This window comes from Phacochoerus africanus, chromosome 15 (genome assembly GCF_016906955.1).
Source record: "Phacochoerus africanus isolate WHEZ1 chromosome 15, ROS_Pafr_v1, whole genome shotgun sequence".
Classification (NCBI taxonomy): Eukaryota; Metazoa; Chordata; class Mammalia; order Artiodactyla; family Suidae; genus Phacochoerus; species Phacochoerus africanus.
Genome location: NC_062558.1, coordinates 40,372,765 through 40,391,581, shown reverse-complemented (window position 1 = coordinate 40,391,581; position 18,817 = coordinate 40,372,765). Strand labels below are relative to the sequence as shown.

The window sequence follows — 18,817 nt, the reverse complement described above, 5'->3', positions numbered from 1 at the left end:
ACTCCTTCCTAATGTGGAAGAGTGTCAGGGGAGGGGCTGAGATGAGACCATCCCTGAGGAGAGGAGCCCGCCTGCCCTGCTGTTTACATAGCTCCTTCCTTAAGAAGGACTGAGCCCTGCTCACTGCTTATGTCCTGAGCTCAGGCAGCTGTAAGGAGGCTGGGCAGCTTCTTCTCTGACACTTGAGGCCACCAAGGCTGCACAGGTGGTCCATCCAGGGGGCCCGAAACCTCTTTTGCCCAGAGTTCTGAAGGAGCGGAGTAGGCAGGCTGAAAGGCTGGACCTCTCCAGGACTGGTGGGGAAGGGCCTTGCCGAGTTGGTGCTGTCGCTCTGAGAGTCAGGGTCAAGAATTAAGTGGCAGGGATGGACAGTTGGCCCTGGGCTGTTGGGAAGGCCTGGTGCTATGGCAGCCTCTTATAGCCTGTGTTGGGGCTCTCATGGCAGTGTTGGCCACACCTTGCTTCTGCTTGTCAGGTCCTAAGGAAACAGCTGCCTGGGGCCATGAAAGCTGAGTTAAATTGGCCTGTGGAAAGAAGGTGGGTGAACTGAGTCTTGGAGAGATCTTATTTTTATCCTGGGCCTCTCCTAGGCTGGGCCTCAAGAATACAAGGCTAGGAGTTCTTGTTGTGGCAGAGCAGAAATGAATCCGACTAGTCTCCATGAGATTGCGGGTTCAATCCCTGGCCTTACTCAGTGGGTTGGGGATCTGGTGTTGCAGTGAGCTGTGGTGTAGGTTGCAGATGAGGCTTGGATCTGGCATTGCTGTGGCTGTGGTGTAGCCCAGCAGCTGCGGCTCCGATTTGACCCCTGGCCTGGGAACCTCCATGTGCCGTGGGTGCGGCCCTAAAAAGCACACATGCACAAAAACAGAAAAAAACAAGGCTGGTCGAGGTGGAGTCTTCCAGGTGGCCAAAGGACCCTGTTTCTTTTAGCTCAGCCTCATGCCAGTGTGGCAGGGGAGCCTATGAACTCTGGGATGGGACAATGCCCCACACATATCTACCCCATCATGAAGACACGGTGGGGAGGCTTGACCATAGCAACTTTGTTTTCTTCAGAGTGGTGCCCCTAACTACTGATCCAGGATTGCAACATCCTTTGCCTTCAGGAGTGGAATGGGACAGGAAGGCGCTTTTCTTCTTCCCCTCCAGGGCTCACCATCTCTCTGGGAGGGAGCTCTATTCCAGGGACTGTGCTAAAGCAAGCCATTACTATCATCTCATGTCATTTTCACTCCTGTGACAGGTAGAATGCCCATTGAACAGATGAGAAGACTGAGGCCGTAGAGCAGTTAAGCAGCCTGGCCAAGCAACCTGGCCACAGAGTAGCTGTGTGACTCAGGATGCCCCTGTGTGATTTCCAACATCTAGTGACCTCAGAGCCTGGGAGGGAGGATGAAATGGCTCTGCCCCCCCCCCCCACACACACCTTTGAGGAATCCTGGATGGCCCTTTATCTCACTCTCTTTGGAGTCCGCCCAGTTCTAGGTCCCTGAGCTTGACAGTCTTTATCACACACTAGGAAGTGGCCGGGTGTTTGAAAGAGGCTTGACTTGTCTTTCTACTCCAGTTGGGGGTAGAGGTGGGAAGGGTTAATTGATTATCTTTAACTTATTATTGGGTGTATCTGTGGCTTAGCCCAGGGCCCCAGAGCTGAAATCAGGGGGAGATCCCTTATGGGGACTCTGTCCTGTGGTCTTGTGCTCCTGAGCAGGTTTGGGAATGTGAGGGGCGCAGCTACAGCATTTGCCCTGGAATGCGGGCAGACTGGCCCCTAGGTCCCCTCCCACCCACAGCAGAGAGCCTGGACACCTGAATCTGAAGTCCCTGGGGGCTGTAGACCCATCAGCTCCCACCTGCTCTTCAGGATTATGCTCACTGGTGGTCGCTGGGGCCCAGGAAAGGTGTTTCACCCTGGCCTGGGCCTGGTGCGCTGTGCCCACCCAGGTGCCTGCCCTAGGGCAGTGCAGCCTCAGCTGAGGCGACAACTACTCTGAGCCACTGTTCAGGTGCTGCCATGGCATCTGCCAAGGCGGCACTGGAAGTGAGGGCATGTCTGTCACCTGGGTTCCCACGCTCTGCATCACTCTTGGATCGCACCTTCAAATGATGTGTGCTTCATGCACAGGGCAGAGGCTTGGCACCCAGACCCTCTTGTGTTCCTCCTCATATCCTGCTCCGCCCCTCCAGTCTGGTGCAGCACATTCCCTGCCTCGTTGAAACTTTACTGGCGGCTGGGGGCTCCTGGTGGTTACCTTCGGTTACTCTCCTCAGTGGGGAGCTGACGCACCAATGGCGCCCTCTGGTGGGCAATGCCCTTCCCTGCTAGGGAGCCGCTGGGTGGCCTTTGCCTCTGCTGTGCGCGGAGACTTTGCATTAACGTCCCCCGCCCCCGCGGCCTGAACCGAGAACCTTTCATCTCCACAAGTGTGGTGGACAGACACACCCAGGGACCTGGGCTTTCTCTCCTCTTGGATGGAAGTACCAGAGCCTCCATTACCTGGCCCAGAGAGGCAAAAAGCCTACAGAATCTAGGGTAGTGTCCTCCAGAAAAGGCAAGCCCCAGAGAGAGCTCCTTCACTAGGGCGACTGGAATGGTCAGAGTGCCACTGACTTGTCTGTTGGGTCTCAGGCCTGGGTCCAGAAATTTAGTGGAACCCTGCTTAGGAAGTTCCAGGCCTGCATGAGTGAGCCCTGACTGCTTCAGGTACTGCTCCTGTGTGTATGGGAGGTGTCCTTCAAACATGTGGAGGGAGGGGGTGTTTTAGCCACACCATTTTCTCTGACTCCTTTTTGGTACATAGCAGGAATCTCTGAGCCTGCTCCAAGAGTATTCAGAGCTGGCGCCAGGCAGTCACTGTAGCTGAAATCTACACTCCCCGTCCCACCACCACCATGGGGCACTGCCAGCAAGTGGACTCCCCTGTCCAGTCCTCCATCTTCCACCTCTGTTTACTCAGGCGGGGTGGGGTTTGCTGAGCTTGCAAGGAGACTTTGCCCCGGCACAGTTTGCAGCCCGTGGGGAGATAGTAGGCTTCGGCGCCCATAGAAATCCAAAGAAGAGGCCAGCAAGTGCTCCTCAGTGTCTCCTGACGTCCTGGCTCTTCCCTGAGGCACTTGTGGGGGGCCCGGGGGAGGACAGAACCAAGGATGGAGAGAATGAAGGAAGCTGCATTGCAACCTGCAGCTGTACGTGTCCTCTCATGCAGTCAGACACAAGTTTGGACAGTGATCTGCCTCATATCTCTGACAGCCACACGTGTTTCACTTTGAATGTTACTTTATACTTTGCTTTTCTCTTCAAGGTTGCCCTTTTCTTGTCTAGCTCAGATCCTACCCATAGAGGACTTAGGAGGAAAAGCTAGCACTTTGCACCCAACCTGACCTCCTTGGAGAAAAATCTTTTTCTGATTTCACAGAGTCAGTAAGATGTGATGTTTGAAGCTTCCCGTCTACTAGCGTCTGCTATTCCATATAAACCTCATACCAGGTGGGGGTTAGAAAGCCCAGCTTACTGAGGACACTGAGGCTCAGGGAGGCTGTGATTTGCTCTGTGGCCATGGGTAGTATAGATGGAGGAGCTGGCACTGAACTGGTGTCTGGCTCGACTCTCCAACTTGTGATATTTTGTTTCTGCTCCTTTCCACCAACAGAGGTATCTGTGTTGAAAAGACTTTGTTGAAGACTCACAGAGTAGCCAACAGACTTGTGGTTGCCGAGAGGGAGGGGGACAGGGAGGGATGGACTGGGAGTTTGGGTTTAGTAGATGCAAACTATTACATTTAGAATGGATAAACAGGGGTTCCTGTTGTGGCTCAGTGGGTTAAGAACCCACCTAGAAGCCATGAGCATGCGGGTTCAATCCTTGGCCTCAGTCAGTGGGTTAAAGGATCTGGCAGTGCTGCAAGCTTCGGCTTGGATCCCGCGTTGCCGTGGCTGTGGTGTAAGCCGGCAACTGCAGATCTGATTCGACCCCAAGCCCAGGAACTTCCACATGTCACAGGTGCAGCCCTAAAAATTAAAATAAATAAATAAATAAATGAATGGGGAGTTCCCTTCGTGGCTCAGCCTTAACGAACCTGACTAGGATCCATGAGGATGTGGGTTCGATCCTGGCCTCACTGAATGGGTTAAGGATCCAGTGTTGCAGTGAGCTGTGGTGTAGGTCGCAGACATGGCTCAGATCCTGCAATGCTGTGGCTGTGGCATAGACTGGGAGCTGTAGCTCCAATTTGACCCCTAGCCTGGGAACTTCAAAAAAAAAAAAAAAAAGAGAGAGAGAGAGAGAGAGAGAGAGAAAGAAAGAAAAAGAAAAGAGAAGAGCCTGTTGAAGTCAAAAACCAATAAGCCAAACTTGGAGTCAGTCATGAGTGAGGTGGGGGGAGGTGATGCAGAGGGCAGTAGTGTCCCTGCCTCAGAAGGTTTGATGAGGGAGGTGAATCATCTGTCCTCTGTTAAGTGTTTGTAGCCTCAGGTAGGAGCCTGGGGTAGGTATGTCCCAGCTGTGTCACTTCATCCAGCTCAGGTGGTATGGGAGTGTGCCTGTGCCTCTCTGAACCTCAGTTTTGCCATCTGTGCTGGTGGGGTTAGGAGGAAGTAAGGTGACAGGTGAACCTCCTGGCACATGGTGGGCATTCAGACATGGCAGCTGCCTATTACCCCTACCAGGCTTGCCCTTGTTGCTCTGGGGGGTTGGCTTTGCCCATGAGGGAGAAGGAGGGACCCCACCACTGCTGGCTTAAGCCCAGAGGAAGTGGAAACTCCGTGTGAAGCCAAGATAGCAGGTGTGGCCCTGGAGAGCCTGCTGGGATTGGCCCTGGACACTGGTTCCTTTTCCGCTGTTACCTAGACTCACACTGACTCCCTCCAGTTCCGGTTTGCTAGAGACAGGAAGTCAGACCTCTTCTGAAGGACCAGGAGAGGGAGGGGGCATAGAAACTGACTTTCCTTGGAAGTCAGGAGACATTCTGGGCTGTGGAACAAGCTTCTGATCAGCTGGGTAGGAGCCTGGGGTAGGTATCTATTACCAGCCTAGGGTAGGAGCCTGGGGATAGGATACAGCTGGGAGAAGGTGTGGGCCCACAGGCCCAGGCCCTGGGTGAGGCCCTTGATCCTTCTTACTTCCTCTGAGCAGGGGTGGGGGTGGGGATAGGGCCACCAGAAAGGATTGGACTGGCCGCGCTCAAAGTCTGGGCCCTGCCATACAGAAAGTTGTCCTGTGATCATAGCAGCCTCTTGCAGGGCAGATTTTTGGGGCTTGGGGCTTTTAAGGAATCAGACAGTCCTGTCACTTACCAGCTTTGTTATCTGGGGCCTGTCCCACCACCTTTCAAAACCAATTTCCCCATCTGTAAAGGGAGGGGAATTCCCACTTCATGGGTATTAGGAGGACTCACTAATACCATGCATGTAACATGCCCGGCACAGTGCCTGTCAATAGTAAACAGCCAAGATCCAGCCATTGCTTTTTGGTGATTGTACTGAGTGTCCCCAACCCCAGTAGGTCAGCGGTGGGGGGACAGGGGAGGGGGGGCGGCAGTGATCCAGGCAGGAATGAGGGTGTGGCATGTGGGGCTCAGGCTCTCGGCTTTGGGGCTGTTGAGGGCCCCAGGAGCGGGAAGATCAGCAGTTGTCACCCCTGCCCCTCTAGCTGTACCCTCCTTGTCTGGGGACAGGGGAGATGCAGGCTGCCTGGTCCAGGGTAATGGAATTTTGCTCTTGAGGGCCAATTCAGCTCCTTGCTGCTGTTAAAAGCAGAATAGTGGGGCCCTTGAGCCTCTGGGGCCAGGCTGCTTGCCAGGCTTCCACAGAAACAGCCTACAGAGCAGTCCTGCCCGGCTCTGCCGAGGAGGTGGGGAGCACTGCACCAGCCTCATCCCAGCCCCCACCTCCCCACACACCTCGCCAGTAGCCCAGAGACTGAGGAGGAGCTTGGTGCCTGAGGTTTGCTTCTACCTGATCAGGAAGGCAGGTACCACTGCAGGGGCCCCTTCATTGGGGGGGCGCTGAGAAGGCCTAGGCTCTTGGAAATTAAGTGGGACCTGGTAGTGCCCAGGCCCCTCCCTGTGACGTGGGGCCCCTCCCGCCCATGCTCTCCGCCTTGCCCTGTGGAGTCAGTGCCTGGTTCCAGACAGGCATTTCTGACTCCCAGCCAGCCAGCTGCACTGCCAGGGCCTGGTCGGGAGGGAGTGCAGGTGCCCAACTCCCGGAGGTAGGAGAGCCCCCAGGGCGGCCCCAGGGGCCTCCAGAGCACCTTCTTCTTGGGCTGGGGGCGGAGCTTCGGGGGCTGTTCTTAGTTAGGTGTGCCCCGGGCTGATACCTTTCTGACCAGAGGCTGGTCATTTCTCCCATGGGCGGGGCAGGTGCTCAGAAGTTGTTAACTCTCCGGTGCCAGCAGGGAGGCTGCTGCCACTGGAGACTACTTTCCAGGATCCCTTTCTTTACCTGCTCCCTACGCCTTCTCTTTGCAGACGCTCTGCTGGCGGACTTGGAGTCCACCACCTCCCATATCTCCAAACGGCCTGTGTTCTTGTCAGAGGAGACCCCCTACTCGTACCCAACTGGAAACCACACATACCAGGAGATTGCCGTGCCACCCCCTGTCCCCCCACCCCCATCCAGTGAGGCCCTCAATGGCTCAGTTCTTGACCCGATAGACCAGTGGCAACCCAGCACCTCCCGATTCATCCACCAGCAGGTAAGGTGGGGACAAGGCTTGGAAGTCAGCTTTGGAGCCAAAGGAGCTTGTCTGGCCGTGGATAGGGAGCCAGGGATCAGGGACAAGGGGAGGAGGCAGGAAGCACCCAGCTCCCCGCACCAGATGCCACCACGTGAGGGCCAGTGACCAAGTGTTAGTCACCTATCTCCTGGCCAGAGTGTGGAAATACCCTGGGGAGACTGGCTGTGAGCAGGAGCCTCCCGGGGTGAGTTGGGCTATTCCCTTCCCTCACCGAGGAGACCCTGAACATTCTCTTTCCTGCAGCCTCAGGCCCCATCCCCTGTGTACGGCTCCAGTGCCAAAACTTCCAGTTCCTCCAACCCCCAGGACGGCATCAGCCTTCCGTGTCCACGAGCTAGCGAGGAGGAGCACGTGTACAGGTACCCCCCCAGCGCCTCTGTCTGCTTGGAAATCCTGTGAGTTGTCTGGGCTGGGGGCAGGGGGTAGCTGAGGCCAGGGACAGGCATGGTCACAGCCCTGGGTGGGGGGTTCTGCCTCAAAGGTCACTGGGTTAGGCTGTGGAAGCCCCTGGGTGCCTGGCCAGGTCCTGAAGCTTCTCGCCTGGCCCAGTAGCCTTATTGCTGTCATCTCTGCGCTGTGGCTGGGCTGGCTGTCATATCACCCTGCACTGAGGAAGGTTCAGGAACTGAAGCAAGACTTACTTCCTCCAGTCTTCTTACCACATCCCTTTCCCGCTGTCCGTTCTCTGGCTGGCGGAGGCACCGTATCCCCTCTGTTTATTCTTGAGCATTTGGGGGCCACCGGCAAAAGGAAGCATGTCTCACTGCGGTCTTCCCTTTGCCTCTCAAGCTTTCCCAACAAGCAGAAGTCAGCTGAGCCTTCACCCACCGTCATGAGCTCCTCCTTGGGCAGCAACCTTTCTGAACTCGACCGCCTGCTGCTGGAGCTGAATGCTGTGCAGCATAACGCCCCAGGCTTCCCCACAGGTAGGCCTCGGCCAGGCCCCCCAGGGTCTCCCCTACAGATCCCCCGCATGGCTCCGGGCTGAGCAGCTTTTCTCTCTCCTTGCAGATGAGGCCAACTCAAGCCCCCCACTGCCTGGGGCTCTGAGCCCACACTATGGCGTCCTGGAACACAACAGCTCACTGGGGGGCAAAGCCGGGCCGGTGACCAAAGAGAAGCCCAAGCGGAATGGAGGCCGTGGCCTGGAGGACGTGCGCCCCAGCGTGGAGAGTCTCCTGGACGAGCTGGAGAGCTCCGTGCCCAGCCCTGTGTGAGTATTCCCTGAGCCTGCCCCATGCTCCAGTGTCTGTCCTCTCATCCCTAGTGTCACCTGTTCCCTCTGAAGGTCCCTCTTGTTTGCCAGACTTTGTCCCAGGCCTTTCGGGCAGCTGGTGAGTCACACAGACGCCATGCCTGCCCTCAGGCAGGTGAGCACAGTCCATCCAAAGAGACTGATGCTGTGTACGCTGTAGCCCAGTGGCTGTCAGCACCGGCTTTGGAGCCACACGATAGGGTTCGCATCTTGCCCTTCTGTTGTCTCTCGGGCCTGTGTCTTCACGTCTGTAGAATGGGATAAGGGATACAGGACAACAGAAATGGGACCACCTACCTCAATATGGGTGAGACCCGACACCACGGTGCCTGAGGAGGAAAGTGCCGATGGAACATTAGCTCTTCTTGGTGTTAGCATGTTGTGGGAGCACATGCAGCCTTGTGGAGGATACACAGGCTGCGTGGGCTTGTTGAACAGGCAGGACTGGACTTGGTCTTCCTGGGAAAGGTGCCCTCTGAGCAGGCCTCAGGGCTCTGTTCCCCTGGCTGACAGCAGTCCCCTCCCAGTGACAGGTCCCCAGGAGAGATTGGGGGGCTCCCCTGGGGAGGGGATTGCACTGGACTCTGGGGTCCTCGCTGATGCCATGCTTGTCTGCAGCCCCGCCATCACTGTGAACCAGGGTGAGATGAACAGCCCCCAGCGAGTCACCTCCAGCCAGCAGCAGACGCGCATCTCAGCCTCCTCTGCCACCAGGGAGCTGGACGAGCTGATGGCCTCGCTGTCAGATTTTAAGGTGCCCTGAGATCCCTCCTCTTCCCAGCTCTGTTCCCTCAGAACTCCCACCCTGGTTCTTCCCTCCCATACCTCAGTGTGAGTAGCTGGAACTTGGCCCCTTAGGGTTTGGGTGTTTCACCCCGAGCCCAGGACCCAGCGGGCAGTGCCCCGGCCATGCCAGGGTACAGGGAAGGGAGGGCCAGGCCAGGTTCCTAGCTGAGCTGCCTGGAAGCCTGTGAAGGCTGGAAAGTGCTCAGCAGGACATTCCTAACGCCCTGGGTGCTCCCAGCTCCCAGTCACCCTGGGAGGGATCAGGAGGCTGGGACAAAGGACCCTGTGTTAATGGCTGCTCCTGGTGGGGGAGGGTGTTCTTTTTCTCCTGGGCCGTGGAACTTGGGATCCTGTGCTGAGAGGTCATTGGCCCTGGAGCCCTTTGCCCACACTGGCTGTCTTCAGCATGTCCCCTTTCTTTCTGCCTCTGGTTCCTGAATCCACAGGCTTCCTTCACCAGCCTCCATTCATCCTCTGTGGCCTCTGAGTCCCCATGGGTTCTGTCTGGGACGCCTCACCCGTCAGGCTGCTGGGCCAGTCCTGCACGAGGCGTCCCTTCCCCTCCATCCTGGCCCCCCAGGCCTGCCAGACCCAAGATGTTTTATTTAGAGGATGCAGTGCCTTGATGGTGACTGATATTGACCGAACTCTAATGGTTGCTGACTCCACCCTTCCATGTGGGCCTGACTTAGGGAATCTGAGAAGGGGAGCCAGGTCTTGGCCCCAGTGGGGCCTCCAGGCCTTCCTTCGGTTGGGGTTTCATGCTGGGGGTGGGGATGGGGGCAGCCTGGGCTTGTGACCCTCGTGTGCCAGCATTTCTGGGCAGCCACAGTCAGAAGCAAGTCTGTTGGACTCAGCCCTTAGCCTCAGTGTCTTTTAGGCTGTGCGACTTTCTGAGACCACAGCGTCGTGATGCCCCTTGAGCAGCAACACTGGTTCCAGCTGTGCCCCTAGAGCAAGGTCGTGGAGCCCTGGGATTACCTGGGGGAGGGGGGACAGGGCCGAGAGCCGAGGCTGCAGGAGGCAGGGTGTCTGTCCCAGCTGCCCTCCCTGTGCTCCACCTCGCCACAGCCTTTTCTCTGTCTCCCTGCTGACTGGGGTGACCCCAACAGGAATGGCTTGGAGGCCGCTTTCTGCTGCCTGGGTTTGATGGGGGCCAAGGACACGGAGTCCAGGAAAACCTTTTTTGAGGGGTGGGGCTTCTTCCAGAGCCAGTTCTCACACTTCGGCTTTGCCTCCACCTCAGTCTGATCAGTGTAGACAGTGTAGATGGTGTAGACAGTCTGGTCAGTGTAGGTGGTGGCTCTTGGAGCCCTGAGCCCGGGCCTGCCCCTTGCAGAGAACTTCCTTCCTCACCTCTCCCGTCTCTCTCTCTCCTCTCCCCTCTGCCTTTTGTTTTTCTCCTCCTCCAGACCAGCTCCTCTGCTGTGGCCTTGAGCTCCCCGGGGCTGCTGTCCAGCTCAGCTCCTTCCACACACCACATGCTTCCTCCTCCTGCTCCTCCTCCTTCTCCTCCCCGGCCCTCTGTATTCCTGCCGCCTGCTGGGAAACCCCCCACTCGAGGCCCTGGCCACACCCCTGAGGTCGTCTGCACTGAGGACAGTGATAACTTAGCTCAGGGCCTTGTACCTCCTGTGGCCCCCAGCTGGCTTGATTTGGCTGGCTTTGGGGTGACACCAGACACCCCAAACTCAAGGTCTCCCTCCATGGAGGGTTCTCTGGGGCCACTGGGTACAGAGAGCCAGGCCCACATTTGGAGGGACCCACCCAACCTGGTGTGTGAACTCTCCAGGGCATCCCCTGGGAACATTCTACCTCACACTGGGTGCGTAGGTCCCCAGGAGTCTGGGGACCCCCAACTTCCATCAGCCAACCCTCTGTGTCAAGGGGAGGCTATGGCTGCCACGCAGGGGCGCCCGTGGGGTCTGGAGGTTGTCAGGCCTAAGACTCCTCAGGGAGCTATGCCCAGCATCCAGCAAGTATCTGAGCCCACCTTGGTGGCTGCAGACCGTCAGGCTGTCTTCCCAGATACCTGGAGTCTTCCGAAGGAACGTGGACAGCAGGAGAGGGCCAGGCCAGGGCCAGGGGAGCAGTTAGGTGGAGAGACACCCATGGGGGGCAGCCTTGTCAGACCAATCCAAGGACTCAAGACCCCCAGGACGCCAGAGGGCACCACGGAAACTGCCTCTGAGGCCAGGAGGGAACAGCTGGAGCTTCCGCATGCTGTGGTCATGGATACACCCAACACCACTGAGAGGATTTCCACCTCTGGCCAGGCAGGCGGAGCTCGCACGGCTGCTAGGCACGGTCCCAGTCCTGGGGGGCGCCTGGCACGGGGCCACGCCTGCCTAACTGCATGCGACCTCCCACTCTGCGCATGTCTGCTTGGGCAGCCGAGATGTCGTGGCCCAAGAACCTGACGACTGGCACTGGGCAGCGAGCTCTGTGGGGCTGACAGAATTCCTTGAGCCCCAGAATTTCTCATAGTGACTGCCTCTGGCTTGATTAAGGCCTTTCCTTTAGATGAGCTTCCCCTGACACCTTAAAGGATGTGTGCGGGATGGTTAAAAGCATGGGCTTTGGGGGAGTTTCCTAATGGCTAGGATTTGGCGCTTTCACCATTGCGGGTTCAATCCCTGGTCTGGGAACTGAGGTCCTCCATGAAGCTGCTGCATGCTGCAGCCAAAAAAAAAAAAAAAAAAAAAGGCATGGGCTTTGGAACCAGATAGAATTGAATACGAACCACGCCTCCAGCACGTGCTCCCTGTGTGACCTTGGGCAACCAGCTTCAGTTTTCTCATCTTTAAAGTGAGGGTAATAGGCCATTTCCCCCACAAGGCTGTCCAGAGGCTTAAATGAAGGTAGTGCCTTAAATGAAGAAAGAACACAGCACATGGTCCCCAGTAGGCCGTGGCTGACCTTACCGTTATTATTTGCTTCTTACTTGATTGAAATTTTAGGCCCTTTTCAAAAACAAAACAAAGTAAAACAACAACAACAAACCCAAACCGCTAAAAACAAGTAGTTTATAATATAAACAAGGGGGAAAAAAAGCAGTTAAAGGATTTACTACAAAGACCACATTTTTCTATTATGAATTTAAAAAAAAAAAGGAAGGAAAAGTCTTCTTCCCTTTCAAGACTGTCCACTTCTATTCTTTCAAATAATTCTTGTGATAGCCCTGTAAGGCAGCTGAGAAAACATCACTAGCCCACTGCAAGAATGGAGAAGCAGAGGCCCTGGAAGTGAAGTGTCTTGCCCAAGGTCAGGGCTGACTTGGAAAGCATCCTCTCTGCCCCCTGCCTCCACCCTAGTCCAGCTTGGCTTTTCCCTGGTGGTGTGGTTCAGCCCTCCCCTCCTGAGTGCACCCCCAGTGTGGACTGAGCAGCATCGGGGGAGTCCAAAGTGGCCCATGACAGCTTCCCTCCCTCCTCAGATCCGCTCGGTGATCAGGAGGAGCCGGGAGACGGGCCACGCACACCCCATGTCCCGGGAGCCCTCCCCTCGCCGCCGGCTGGACCCCGCCACCCTGAGCAGGACCCCATCCCAGGAGCGGCTCATCGCAGAGCTGCAGGGCCGGCTGGGCATCCAGCCGGAGGTGGAGGAGGCCACGGAAGCCTCTGCGGAGGACTGGCTGACAGAGGGCGTCATCATCACTGTGCAGCCGCGTGGGAGGCGGGCTGGGGGGCAGCTGGTAGAGAAGGTAGCGAGCAGGTGCCCAGGGCCGGGCCAGGGCGGAGGTCCTCCAGTTCTTCCCCAGCACTGGCTGGAGGGGAGGTCTGGTGTGTGTGGGGGTCCTGCATCCTGTGGCCTCGTGAGTGGGGAGGCCAGGAGCCCCTGTTTGCAGAGCTGATGTTTCTGCTGTCATCCTCATCTCTCTCCCTCTTTCCTTCCTCCCAGGTTGTCTTCCCTCCCGGCTCTCCCATTCCCCTGAGAAGAACCTTCTCTGTTCTGCCTTCTCCTCCTCCTCCCAGCCCTTTGCTCCAGCGTCGCAGAGACACTTCGGCCAGCAGCTCTTCGCCCCCACCCAGCCCACCTGGCCCCTCTACCCTGGGGCCCCCGGCTCTCCCCTGCGCTTCCCCTGGGGTCCAGAGCACTGGGGTGGGGCCATGGGAAGCTGATGCGCAGGGCCCCAGCCCTTTCTCACCTGCGCCCCGCTCTGTGAGCTCTGTGGGCTGCCAGACTGACGAGGACCCACTCTTCCCCCCGATGCAGGCAGGCCTCCTGGGGCCCCTCCCTGTCCTCATGCCTGAGCCAAGTCCCCATGCTGCACACACATGCTTGCCTCTCCTTGTCCCTCCTACAGTACAGTTCGCATAACTAGGGTCCTTCCTTAGATCTGTCCTTGACCCTGGACCCTCACAAACGTAACCTGATGTCCACAGTCCCACCTCTGAGACATCAGCAGCCCCTTTCTTCCCTGTGGGGCCTGCCCTCCGATGGCCCTTTCCTGCTGCCCCTCAGCCCTGCCCCAGGCTCTGTCTGAGGAAGCCATTTCCAGAAGGAAAACCAAAACCTGTTCTCCTCTTCAGCCCCAGACCCAGTACCGGGCAAGGCCTCCTTGCTCTCTGGCCCCATCACCTCCCCTCCTTAAGTCCTGTGCCTTTGACTCCCTTTAAGACTTTTTGTCTCTTCACCTCTCCCTGGGCCTCTCTCTCATGGTGGTTTTTCTCTGGACTTTTTCTCCTGATTTTGGTACTACCAGTGTGTGTTTGGGGGTGGGGGTGGGGGAGGGCAGAATCTATCCTCTTATCTCATCCTAAATTCCCTTTTGTGAAATGGTCCAATGACAAGGTCTCGTGTTCTCTCTTTCTTAATTTTTTAAAAGGAAATTCTTCTCCTTGTTTCCTCCCCTAAGACCCAGGGCTTGGAACAAAGAGTGGACAGAGAACTGTGCTGGGCAGCTGGCTGGAGGAATGGCAGGCAGAGCAGCCCTGAAGGGCAGGACGAGGGAGGGGTCAGTGCCAAGGCTGGAGCCTTGTGTCCTGCTTGCCGTGTGTTTCTGGGGGCTCAGTCAGGCCCTCAGGGTGCTGTGAGCCCCTCTGACCACCACAATACCTTACAGATGCCACTCCCACCCTGAGGGCTCCTGAGGCCCCTGGAGGGGCTGCACTTCCTACCGCCATCAGCTCATGTGTCCAGGAGGGAAAAGAGCCCCAGTGCTGCAAGAGCCTATCCCCAGGGCCTGGATATCCTGACCTGTCCTCTCTCTCTGTCTCCGCAGTTCATGGCCCAGGGCAAGACCGGGAGCAGCTCTCCTCCAGGGGGCCCCCCAAAGCCGGGAAGCCAGCTGGACAGCATGCTAGGGAGCCTGCAGTCTGACCTGAACAAACTGGGGGTCGCCACGGTTGCAAAGGGGGTCTGCGGAGCCTGCAAAAAACCCATCGCGGGGCAGGTGATGATGGCGGGGGCGGGGGGGGCATGCGTCAGGTGGGCCTGGGACCTTGGCTCCTCTGGGAGGGTACACCAGGCAGACCCAGGCCCTGAAGATCCTGCCTCCCTCCTCTCCTCAGGTCGTGACCGCCATGGGGAAGACGTGGCACCCAGAGCATTTCGTCTGCACCCACTGCCAGGAGGAGATCGGGTCCCGGAACTTCTTTGAGCGGGATGGACAGCCCTACTGTGAAAAGGACTATCACAACCTCTTCTCTCCACGCTGCTACTACTGCAACGGGCCCATCCTGGATGTGAGTTCCTCCTGCACGGGTGGCCCCATCCAAGGCTCAGAGAGGTCAACTTACATGCCTGAGCTCACCCAGCTGGGAACCGGGTTTTCACTCAGGCCACATTAAGTGGCCCTGGCTCCCTCCCATCTCCCATCCCTGGTTCCCTTTGGCCCAGACTCCCAGAGGTTAGGAGCCCTGCCCGGATAAATGGAGTGGAGTGTTGCTCCCTTGCTCCTGCTGTGTGATGTTAGGGGGGTGCCTAGCCTCTCTGAGCCTAAGTTTCATATAAAATGGGAGTCACAATAGAACCTATGACCTTGACCACATGTGAGGGTTAAAGGAGATAGAGTGGGTCTGGCATGTCACATCCTTCATTCACTAAATCGGAATCCTCGGTGCTTCAGAGCACAAGTAGGGGAGACCTCCATCTTCGGAGTGTTTTGCTCTTTCCTGGCCTGGAGCTGGGGGAAGGGGTGGGAAGAAGAGAGCCTTGCTGCTGGGTCTCAGCTGTGGGATCTGCTCAGTGGGGCTGCAGCTCAGCTTTGGTCCCACACTTTGCTTTTACAGAAAGTGGTGACAGCCCTTGACCGGACGTGGCACCCGGAGCACTTCTTCTGTGCCCAGTGTGGCGCCTTCTTCGGGCCTGAAGGTACTGACTGGTGCCTGCCAACTCACTGTCTCCTGGAGGATTGGGGTGGGAGGGGTTCCAGGGAGACTTGGCAGAGGTTGGTGCCAGGGTGGCGCCCCCTCTAGAGGCCCTCATCTGCCCCACACCCCACCTCCGCAGGGTTCCACGAGAAAGACGGCAAGGCCTACTGCCGGAAGGATTACTTTGACATGTTCGCGCCCAAGTGTGGCGGCTGTGCCCGGGCCATCCTGGAGAACTACATCTCGGCCCTCAACACCCTCTGGCATCCCGAGTGCTTCGTGTGTCGGGTGAGGAGCCCCCAGACCCTCTAGGGGGGTGAGGGTGAGCAGTGGGGAAGAGAAGGGCCTGCTTCACTTTCTGAACTTGGAGGCCCCACTTGGGTTATTAATGGGAGTGGGAAGGCAGGGGGTACACTTCCTCAAATCCAGTAGGTCCTGGGCCAGGACTTGAACTGAGACTAGTAGAAAAGTGCAAGGTGGTCCTGTGCCACAGCCCTGAGACTGGTCACGTTCGGGAGAGGGGTGTGTGAGAGTGAAATGGGGTAACGCAAGCATTTAGCAGCCTCAGCGGAAATGGGCAAGGGTTTCCAGACTGCATTCTAGGGGTAATAGCCCACAGATGTTATTAGGGTTCCACCAAGAGTCAAATAAGTTTGGGGAACACCTGATCAAATAAGTTTGGGGAACACCGTGCATTACAGGACTTCTCAGAGTCTTTAATACCCAGATGTGCATGTGGATCTCCAAATGGAAATCTAGGATGCAGAGTTTGACCGCAGAACCCTTTTTTTAGAACCAGTCTTTCTGGGCACATCCTTACAGCCACCTGCTAAAGTGCCCAGGAGTCAGATCCTTGTTGGAATCCAGGCAGCGCAGGTTAGCAGTGGCAGGTCAAGGAGAACAGTAAGTGTTTAGCATCGCACTTGACACTCAGGGAATGCTTAGCAAGTGGGAGTTGTTCCCAGAGTGATGACCCTGCCCATCACCTGGGAGCTCCCTCAGTCCCCAGCCCCAGCCCCAGGCTGAGCCCTCTGCCCCCCGCCGCCCCCTTCTGTGTCCAGGAATGCTTCACGCCATTCGTCAACGGCAGCTTCTTCGAGCACGATGGGCAGCCCTACTGTGAGGTGCACTACCACGAGCGGCGGGGCTCACTGTGCTCTGGCTGCCAGAAGCCCATCACGGGCCGCTGCATCACGGCCATGGCCAAGAAGTTCCACCCGGAGCACTTCGTCTGTGCCTTCTGCCTCAAGCAGCTCAACAAGGGCACCTTCAAGGAGCAGAATGACAAGCCTTACTGTCAGAACTGCTTCCTCAAGCTCTTCTGCTAGGCGCCCCTGTCCCTCCTCTGCCCCCCTTCCCAACCCAGCCTTCCAGCCGCTACTGTGACCCAGAGGCCTCACTGGGGTGAAGGGGCAAACCCAACTGAAACTGGAACCATGTCCATGGCTGGTGCAGGATGGCAAGAAGACCTTGTGGGGTCCCACCTGCTTTTCTTACCCCCCTGCCAGAGCCTCTGGGCCTCCTTCCTCCTGCAGCTCTCCCCAGGCTGCTAGCTCTTCACCCTCCCTGGAGGTGGAGGCTGGAGGGCCCACCTGTGTCCTCATGAACCCGCCTGGCCAGCCCAGCACCCCACACTGGAGCCATCTCTTACTCATACTTCGGCAGTAGAGCCAGGGGGTGGGGGAGGGCAGGCAGGGTCAGATGGGGGCCCCTTTTCATCCTCATCCTCCCCCATCAACCTCGTTATCCTTGTTCCGAGAGTACTGGGGACAACAGCTCCCTCCAGACAAAGCCAGCATCCACCCAAGGCTGGAAGTGCCCAGGGGGCCATGGAAGGTTCCTTGTGCTCCTTCTGCCCTTCCAGGCTCCCCCGGCCTGGGCAGCTGCCTCCGCAAAACCGCTCTGGTTCTACTGAGAAAGGCCTCTCCAGCAATAATGTTTTCTAGTCACTTACTCTCTCTCCAGGGATGGCATGAGGTGGGGAGTTTCACCCCGTGCCTGGACACTGTACCGACTTTGATAGATTTCTACACTGAGGTTTGAATTCATATCGTCTGACTTGCTTTTACTTCTCTGTACAAAAATGATTTTGAAGAGATTTTAAAGATGTCCCCTTTGTACTCCCCTGTGTCGGCCGCCACTGATCCTGTCAGTGATGGTGGCCGTGGTGTGGAGTTTGCCTTGTACTGAGGGTTCAGGGTGGGGAAGCAATTTGTATTTTATTTTTTTCTTAGCATAAGCAGGTGAACTGGGAGCAGCTCTGTGACTCCCCTTCTTTAACTTCACAGCTCACCAGGACTGTTTTTATAAACTGCTGTATTTTGAAACCCCTTCCTTACTTAACCCAGGCCAGCAAGCTCTTTACTGAAATTGGCCTTAAGGGGCTCTTGCCCTTGGGGGCCTGGAATTCTGAACCTCATCCGTCCTGCTCCTGAGGGGGGAGAAGGGGAAGTGCACTTTGGAGTGTTGTTTCCTAAGTAAGCCATTAGGAGCGTCCACTCCCCTGTGAACTTTCTGGCAACAAAGAGAACATTCTCTCTGGGGCTCTTTCTCCTGCCTTCTCAGGAAAGCTGGTATCCGATTTTTGACCATTAGTCTTGTTGATTCCACTGGGTGCATCCCTTCCCCAAATTTCCTGCCCTCCCTGGAGACTGGAGGCCTGGGGAAAAAGAATCCAGGTTCTCAAATGGGGGCCTGGTAGGATTCTGAGCAGAGCGACAGGATCCTGCTGACACAACAGGAAGCCCCAGAGTGCTCTCTCCCAGAGGGGAAACAGATAGGGCTGGTGTTCTGGGTCAGCAGAACGGGACCCCAGTGGGGTCTGAATTGATGAAGAGCCAGACCACTCCACTAGCCTCATAGCAGAGGCTGGGTGTGCTGAGGTCTCAGAAGAGGGTCCTCTTTGGTGGCAGGGCTGGGAGCAGCCTGGATCTGGAGTGGTCAGCCAGGCCTAGCCACAGGTCTGATGTCTCCACTTGTACCCATAGGCCGTATCGCTCTGTTTACAGTGACCTGCCCCAAGCCCTTCCCCCCAGAGGGCCTGGGGTTTCAGAGGTCTGTCTCCCCTTTGGTTCTATGGTTATTCAATGATTTGATTTTTTTTTTTCCTCCATAAACTTATTAACCTGGCTTTCCCCCATTTCAATTCCTGTGATTTATGCCAATAAAGTTTGCCATTATTTTCACCTGTGCCAGTGCCTGTTCTTTGTGGTCTGAGATAACAACTTTCAGAAGAGACCAAACTCCCTACCCCAGACTTACAAGGACCACAGTTTGAGGGTAAATCATTGAAATTCCCTTACTTGAGGCCGAAGTCCTAGGGATGGGATTCCTGCCCCACCAGGCACCTGTGGTTCTCCTGGCTTCCTGCGTGGGCCAGGCCCTGTCCACTGCACTTTCCCATGGGTTTGCTGAGGGCATCCTGACATGGGCCTCTGGACCGCCTTACACTTGCAGCTGGGGAAAGAGGTTCAGAGAGGAGAAATGATATGCAATCCTCCGAGTGAGCCTAGAGACAGGATGTGAACCCAGGGTTTGTCTCTGCCTGTATTCCTACCTTGACCAGACACCACTATTGCCACGTGCTGGCACCCCTTGGGTATAGAACCTATCCAGTTGAAGGTGGCATGACTTACAGTTGAGGCTGGGTCTCCACTGCCCTCTGGTGCTCATGTCCGTGTTTGCATGCTTCCTCCTTCCTCTCAACAGAGCCACAACTCTAGC

General features: G+C 56.8%; 1 protein-coding gene across 4 annotated transcripts in view; it reads left to right on the top strand.

Annotated features, from left to right (window-relative positions):
• PXN (paxillin) overlaps nt 1–18,279 on the top strand; it is a 50,552-nt gene extending 32,273 nt beyond the window's left edge. The window contains exons 2-15 of one of the 4 annotated variants that reach the window (XM_047759838.1): nt 6,471–6,697; nt 6,983–7,098; nt 7,529–7,665; nt 7,751–7,952; nt 8,613–8,748; nt 10,193–11,056; nt 12,217–12,483; nt 12,681–12,995; nt 13,639–13,737; nt 14,005–14,175; nt 14,294–14,467; nt 15,014–15,095; nt 15,234–15,382; nt 16,156–18,279. In XM_047759838.1, the coding sequence (XP_047615794.1) occupies nt 6,471–6,697; nt 6,983–7,098; nt 7,529–7,665; nt 7,751–7,952; nt 8,613–8,748; nt 10,193–11,056; nt 12,217–12,483; nt 12,681–12,995; nt 13,639–13,737; nt 14,005–14,175; nt 14,294–14,467; nt 15,014–15,095; nt 15,234–15,382; nt 16,156–16,422 (3,206 nt within the window). In that variant the 3' untranslated portion in view covers nt 16,423–18,279. The remainder of the gene's footprint in view (nt 1–6,470; nt 6,698–6,982; nt 7,099–7,528; nt 7,666–7,750; nt 7,953–8,612; nt 8,749–10,192; nt 11,057–12,216; nt 12,484–12,680; nt 12,996–13,638; nt 13,738–14,004; nt 14,176–14,293; nt 14,468–15,013; nt 15,096–15,233; nt 15,383–16,155) is intronic. The other 3 variants (XM_047759839.1, XM_047759840.1, XM_047759841.1) reach the window with 3 other exon arrangements.
• Nucleotides 18,280–18,817: the final 538 nt, after the last annotated feature.